Here is a 7,617-nt window from a genome sequence, read left to right as displayed (position 1 = left end):
GACCTTGTGATCCGCCCGTCTCGGCCTCCCAAAGTGCTGGGATTACAGGCTTAAGCCACCGCGCCCGGCCTGAGGCCTAATTTATTCAGCACCTCCATCCTTCCGTCAGAACAGATGAGGACAATACAGGCAGCTATGCCTCAGGCTGCCAAGAGCAAAAGGGCTATCACCAGCTGGGCCACAGCCTGGCGGAGGCTCCATGTGGGCTTCCTGGTGAAGTCCTAGCGGCTGCTCCTCCTGCAGTCAGGGAGAACAGATCCAGGGCCTCCCACCCAGTCTCGCTGGCTGTCAATTTGAGAACCTCAACAAATTACAGAGAGTTGTTTTTGCAACTACAACAGATCTGTGCTTTCTGGAGCATGGCTGGCTTAGAGGCTTTCTAAATCCTGAGAGAGGAGAAATCCCCTCCTAAGTCATGGGTTGTCAGGCTGGTGAAGTAAAGGGAGGGTAAGAGAGCTGGGATTCAAAGATCAGCAACTCACCAACTGTGAGTATGTGTGTGCTTGCTTAGGGGTGTGGAGTCTCCCCTGGGTCCCCGGTGGGATTCAGGGGAAGACTGCACTGCAGGACCTAAGGAAGGATGACAGGGGCTGGGCGTCCACGGGGCAAGGGAAATCTCAAAAGTTGTTGGTTTCCAGAGTAAATATCTATCTTATGCAAATATATTCTAATTATTATTATTTTTTTCAAGTTGTTGTTTCTGAGTTCCAGCTGACAAATTCCACCATACAGACCAAGCTTAGGTGTAGATCAGGAAAGGAATCTTAGAACTCAATGGATTAAGCCCTGCCTGGCAGACCAGCCCCTTCTACCACTGACTTCCATTTCAGACCCTTCTCCACAAGAAGGAACTGATGGCCTCCTAAACAAGCAGCCATCAACTTGGCCTTGCTACTGAGAGGACCCAGTAACCATTATCAAGCACATGAAAAGCAGAGGAGGGTTCTGACCAAGAACTGCTTGCTTTATATCTCCAAATGATGCAGTGCAAATCCAGTGGCAAATGCAGGAGAGGCAACTGCAAGCACATGGCCAGCCAGAGTCCTAAAATCAGAACAACAAAGTAAAAGGGTAGAAGGGGAAATACCCTGGCTAAAAAAGAGCCTTTTTCTTGGGACAGGTCCCTGTATGGTAAAGCAAACAGCTAGACTTTTGGCATATAATGACATCTACTTCTGAAAAGGAAGACTTAACCAAAAAAGCTTAAGGGCCCAGAAGAACAAAGTTCACTGTTTTGCTTCTCAGGAAGGTGAGAGCCAAAGAGGACAAAATCATCTCCTTCAGGCCTGCTACTCTACTAATCTCAGATGAGCAATTCAGAGGGACTTAAAAACCTCCAGGTTGGAGCAGAGCACAAAGAACCAGCCAACTTCTCCCCCCACATCCCACCCCCCAGCACGTCCCAAACTGCCTGCCCCAAGGGTTCATCTAACAGTGGAATCACACACTTGCTCCTCCATGGAACTCGTTCACGTAACGGAAAGACACCTGCGGCCTGCAAGTCAAAAGACAACTGCAGGCTACAAGTCCAATACTGCTCAGAACCTAAACTGGGGGAGAGAGGGATTGGCAGGTGTGGGGAGAGCTCTTAACTGGTTAACCCTGGGGGTCTATAATTCCTTTTCCTTCTTTTTTTTTTTTTTCCTCCCTTTTCATTACCCACAGTATAATGCTTTTTAGCTATCTATCCACCTGACAGCCAGGGATTGCCACAGTTGATCAGTCCATCTCTTATGTGAGGTCTTGTTCAGGGTTGGAAGCACAGGCAGGATGCCTCTCAGGAAGACTCTCTCACCTCAGAGCACTCAATCCAAAGAGTGCCCAATATACCACCAGGCACAGTAAACTCAACCAACAGAAGCACCGAAGTTCAACTCAGATATCACTCTTGCCTATCATTGAAAAGACACTAAGTGGAATGGCCTGGGGCTTATATTTGGAGGGAAAAACAGACTCTGAAAGAATGTACTGGAAATATGCTTGAAGTTAGCTTCCTGAAACAATTCCCCTCAAGTCAGGTACCCTGAGAGCCTGTCTCTCTCAGCTCTACCATGCTCCCCGTGGGAACCAATGGGCTGGACAGCGGTGCTTCAGGGTAAACACAGGCTTCCTATGTCTGTTTAGAAGCTCAGAATGCCCTTGAGAGAAGCCAGGCTAAGAAAGGTGTGATGAGTCAGTGGACTTCAGAGCACCAAGGTGGTTTGGACTCCCGGTCAGGTATGTATTACTCAGGCAGTGACTCAAGAAGGCAAACTGCTCATGGGGCCAGGGGCCCAGTACCAGCTCCAGGCACTGAGGGAAGAGAAGAAGGTGCAAAGAGGGAGGACTATAAGACAAAGAAATGAGCCAGGAGATTAAAATTCTTCTCATAAAAAAATTAGCCTGATAGGTAACAAATATACAAAGTTAAAATTTGTTAAACACACTGACACTAGAAGAAAAGACAAATTGGTATTTGTTCCCACATAAGTGCTAAACGAACATGGACATGGACGAGACGTGGGCTGCTGCCTTGGGCAGCAAACAGACAGAGACATCTGGGCAGAAGAATAGACACAGCCAGTGCGTGAACTGCTCCTCAACACAATGCCTGACAAACAAATATACACACATCTTTAATTGAGGAACCAAAGAAGAGGAGGAAAGGAGAGAAAATCTTAAAACTCAGCCCTGGGCTGAGGAGGCGCCACACAGCACTGAGTCTGCCACAGAGGGCGATGGGTTGACTGGCCAGGAACTCCTAGAGCAGCTTCTGGTAACAGTGGGTGCAAAGCAATGAAAGACATACTGGCCACTGGAAACATGTTTCTTCTTACTTTGGGGGTGGGGCAGAGGCAGGAAACACAAAAGCCCCTGCCTCGTGGGCATAGTGCCACCAACACTACACTCTGAGTATCTCCAGGCAGTTGTTGTAGCAGATGGCGATCCAGTCGGGCTGAGTTGATGCCCACTGCACATTGTTGATCTCTCCTTCAGCTGTGTAGGCCAGGATAGGGTCCTCGATGGCTCGGGGCATTTGCTGGATGTCCCAGATGAGAGCCTGGTGGTCATCCGCTAGGGACAAAGAAAGCCAGCAAGCAGGGTCACAAGTGAGGCAATGGGGATGATGATCCCTGCATTTCAGGAGCAATTCACAGTTGACAAAGCACCCCCGTGACGGCGGTTCTATTTTAAGCCCCCATTTTATCGATGAGGAAACTGAGATTCAGAAATGTTAAGGCGCTATTCAGCCAAGTGAGTGGCAGAGCCAGAACTCAAATCTAGGCCCTGACTCCATCTCCCAGATGTCCCCAGGCTCTATCCACTGCACGGATGAGTCCTTCTCATCTGGGTCAGGTATCAGGAGTGGACAAGGGGATACCAAACATGTCATTTGTAGCCACTTAAAATACTTGAGTGGTTATAATGATCCTTCCTGATCATTCAATATAATGAGAGTGTTTCTTCCCTGTCTGATGGGCATTTATGCTTCAGTGAGTTGTTATATAGAAGACTGACAAAGTAGTGTTGATATGTGCTGTTAAAAAATTCTTTCCTGGCCAGGCATGGTGGCTCACACCTATAATCCCAGCACTTTGGAAGGCCGAGGCAGGTGGATCACCTGAGGTCAGGAGTTCAAGACCAGCCTGGCCAACATGGTGAAACCCCATCTTTACTTAAAAAAAAAAAAAAATTACAAATTAGCCAGATGTGGTGGCGCACACCTATAATCCCAGCTACTTGGGTGGCTGAGGCAGGAGAATCGCTTGAACTCAGGAGGCAGAGGTTACAGTGAGCCGAGATCATGCCATTGCACTCCAGCATGGGCAACAGAGTGAGACTTAATCTCAAAAAAAAAAAAAAGAAAAAATCCAAGAAAATAGCTATGGGAAACACCAGAAAGATGGTAATCACCTTAAATATATAAAAGCACATGAAAAATGACTAGAAGGAAATATATTAAAATGAGAATGATGGCAATACTCAGATGACAAGGTTAGGAGTTATATTTACTTTTCTCTAGTTCCTAAGTGATCCATAATGTGCTTATATAACTTTTTTTTTTAAATTTTTTAATTTTTTTGAGATGGAGTCTCGCTCTGTGGCCCAGGCTGGAGTGCAGTGGCCAGATCTCAGCTCACTGCAAGCTCCGCCTCCCGGGTTTACGCCATTCTCCTGCCTCAGCCTCCCGAGTAGCTGGGACTACAGGCGCCCACCACCTCGCCCGGCTAGTTTTTTGTATTTTTTAGTAGAGACGGGGTTTCACCGTGTTAGCCAGGATGGTCTTGATCTCCTGACCTCGTGATCCGCCCATCTCGGCCTCCCAAAGTGCTGGGATTACAGGTTTGAGCTACTGCGCCCGGCCGTAACTTTTTTTTTTTTTAATGGAGTCTTGTTCTGTCACCCAGGCTTGAGCATAATGATGCGATCTCAGCTCACTGTAACCAACGCCTCCCAGGTTGAAGCAATTCTCCCGCCTTGGCCTCCCAAAATGCTGGGATTACAGGCATGAACCACTGCACCCAGCCTATATTACTTTTATAATCGAAATAGTAAGTTAATTTTAAAAAAAGAAAAAAAGGGGCAATGGCCTTCAGAGCTGCAGTGTACCCTGACTCTGCCATGCATTCTGATGAAAGCTGGTCTCACATACACAGAAAATCTGAATAAACTAAACCCTAATAGGCCAATTGTGGGCAATACCAGTCTCCTGCCAAGGCTGCATAATCTGGGCCAGGTGCAAGATCTCTCTCCCAGGGATAATCAATGCCAAGAGGTCAGGGAATTGTACCTCTAAAGCACTAAGCCCCTTTTCCTCAATGCTCAACTGAGCACATTTGAGCAACAGTTCCTTCGGTTGAAGGGGCTCAAGGCAGGTGCAACACACAAAACAGCAAGCCGGACAAAGGCAGAAGCCAGGAGCAGAAAATGGGGCTTCCATGGGGCCAGTCCTACTTTTCATGAATAATGGATGACACCTTTCTTTTCTGCTTCTTCTATCCCTCCCTATCCATGCCGCTGAAAAAAAAAAAAAAAGAGGGCAATAATGAAGAAGACAGACCACAATCTGAGGTACAGAAGGCAGCAGCAGGCCCCCAACTGCTCTTCAAGGAGACATACAGGCATGAGCAGAGGGCCAAAATCAGGAAAAGCTTCATGCCTTCCAAATAATGTTCAAATGGCAGAAAAACACCAAAGTACATTGCTTCTTGGACTCCATAACGAACCTTGTCCATTATAAGGCTACTGATGAGTGAGGAGAAGAAAAAAAACACACTAAAAAAGTTAAGCAGTAAACCACCACAGGGCTAGGACAGAATCCTATCAGTGCAAAAGGAAGAGGTATATAGTTGTATTTGGGGGCATGGATGTACACCCCCGAATGTATACCAAAAGGGTCTGGAAGGAGATACATTACCTGTTGATAGAGGTCATCCAAGCAGAGTGGGATGGAGGCAGAAATGATATAGCAAGGAGAAAAGATGACCTTCACCTTACTCTTAAATATGCCTCTGTACTGTTTTCATTTTTAATAACAGATTTGCAGTATTTCGACAATAAAAGTGCATTGACAAACAGCATATTTTTCTTTTCTTTTTTTTCTGAGATGGAGTCTCACTCTGTCACCAGGCTAGAGGGTAGTGGCATGATCTCAGCTCACTGCAACCTCCACCTCCTGGGTTCAAGTGATTCTCCTGCCTCAGCCTCCCAAGTAGCTGGGACTACAGGCACGCACCACCACGCCCAGCTAATTTTTGTATTTTTAGTAGAGATGGGGCTTCACCACGTTGGTCAGGATGGTTTTGATCTCCTGACCTCATGATCCGCCTGCCTCGGCCTCCCAAAGTGCTGGTATTACAGGCGTGAGCCACCACACCCGGCCTTTCTTTTCTTTTTTAAAAATTTATTTTAGAGGCAGAGTCTTGCTTGGTTGCCCAGGTTGGAGTGCAGTGGCACAATCATAGCTCACTGTAACCTCAAACTCCTGGGCTTAAGGGATCCTCTCACCTCAGCCTCTAAGTAGCTGGGACTACAGCAATTCAGCACTGCACCCAGATGGTTTTTTTTTAACTTTTTGTAGAGATGAGGCTCACTATACTGTCCAGGCTGGTCTCGAACTCTTGGCCTCAAGGAATCCTCCCACCTTAGCCTCCCAAAGTGCTACAATTACAGACCTGAGACACTGTGCCTGGCCCAATATATTTTTAAGGGGTACTCTTTTTTTTCTTTTTTTTTGGAGACAGAGTCTCACTCTGTTGCCCCAGCTGGAGGGCAGTGGCGTAATCTCTGGTCACTGCAACCTCCACCTCCTGGGTTCAAGTGATTCTCCTGCCTCAGTACCGAGTAGCTTGAACTACAGGTGTGTGTCACTATGCTTAATTTTTTTTGTATTTTTAGTAGAGACAGGGTTTCACCACGTTTGTCAGGCTGGTCACGAACTCCTGACCTCAGGTGATTCACCCACCTCAGCCTCCCAAAGTGCTGGGATTACAGGCGTGAGCCACTGCGCCTGGCCAGTAAGGGATGCTTGCTTTGGTCTGGGAAACAGTGAAATGAAAACCACAAGTCACACACCACAACCAGGCAAAGTTCTGTGGGGCCCTCCGACGCGTCTAGAGCTCACTGTCGGTTTGTTACGGTGAAACCTGAAAGGTCCCATGGAGATGTTGATCTTCGCAGTCCCAAAGATCCTGTGACATCCATGAGAGATGCCTCCCTTTCTCCATATTCCTGGAATTGAGTCCTCTGTGCCACCCAGATTTCAGGGGGACAGTACAAGGCAAAGGCCTGTAACTGACACATGATGTAAATTGTATATGGAAGATGCTCTGATGTCCATGAAGGTACAAGATCGTCTAAAAATTTGTACTGATTGAATTTCACAAGTGTGGAGAGGCTCCAACTAGTCATTTTATATAAGTCTCACAAGACTGTCCTTAGAAAACAGTAACAACTACAATTCCAAGGAGCCCAGAGAAGAGATTTCCTCCATCCTTCCCAGATTCCTTTCTCCCCACCATGATTACCTGCAGTGCAGATGTGGCAGGATGAATGTGGGGCCCAAGCAATGCCGTTGACACATGCTCGATGGTTGTTTAACCTGGCGACAGGTGTGCAGGGAACCCGGACATCTAGAATCACCACCTGCGGAAATAATAAGTAAAAGGCCGGGGTCGTCAGTTTCACACACAAAAAAACAAAAAACACTATCCACATGCAAAAAATCTTTTTAGGCGTAACTTTTTCATTTCCGGATTTAAAGAACATTAGAGACAGGATTTCCATAGGATTGAGGGAAAACAAGACAAAGGACACGGGTAGTTTATAGTCTCTATCTCGAGCAACACTGGGCCTTTAGACTGATAGGGGAGATGCAGAAACAGGCAACAGGAGTCTGGGTAATCCTGGGTCCCAGCAGGTGCATGTGGTAAGAATTCTATGAATCTCAGCTGAACGGAATGAGAGCCCAGCCAAAGCAGAATCTGAGGCACTAGCGCCACCAAACCAAGGACAACCAATGCATTCTCCCTACCCACAATTCACCTCTTTTATCAAGTAACAGACTAGAGAGAGCTGCCGTTTCTTTTTCCTTTTCTTTTTTTTTTTTTTTTTTTTTTGAGAACGGAGTCTCCCTCT

General features: G+C 46.9%; 1 protein-coding gene across 2 annotated transcripts in view; it reads right to left on the bottom strand.

The window, feature by feature from the left end:
• The window catches only part of DCAF7 (DDB1 and CUL4 associated factor 7), a 37,232-nt gene that overhangs the window by 2,543 nt on the left and 27,072 nt on the right, over positions 1–7,617 (bottom strand). Inside the window, exons 6-7 of one of the 2 annotated variants that reach the window (XR_001002419.1) lie at positions 7,008–7,125; positions 2,817–3,054 (exon numbers count right to left, since the gene is read on the bottom strand). Coding sequence is in view for 1 of the 2 variants with exons in the window: in XM_011947940.1 (XP_011803330.1) it covers positions 2,882–3,054; positions 7,008–7,125 (291 nt within the window). In the remaining variant the exon portion in view is untranslated. Of the gene's footprint in view, positions 1–694; positions 3,055–7,007; positions 7,126–7,617 lie in introns of those variants that run through there. The other variant, XM_011947940.1, reaches the window with a different exon arrangement.

Source organism: Colobus angolensis, unplaced genomic scaffold (assembly GCF_000951035.1).
Source record: "Colobus angolensis palliatus isolate OR3802 unplaced genomic scaffold, Cang.pa_1.0 Scaffold271, whole genome shotgun sequence".
Classification (NCBI taxonomy): domain Eukaryota; kingdom Metazoa; phylum Chordata; class Mammalia; order Primates; family Cercopithecidae; genus Colobus; species Colobus angolensis.
This window is presented reverse-complemented; position numbering and strand designations above follow the sequence as displayed.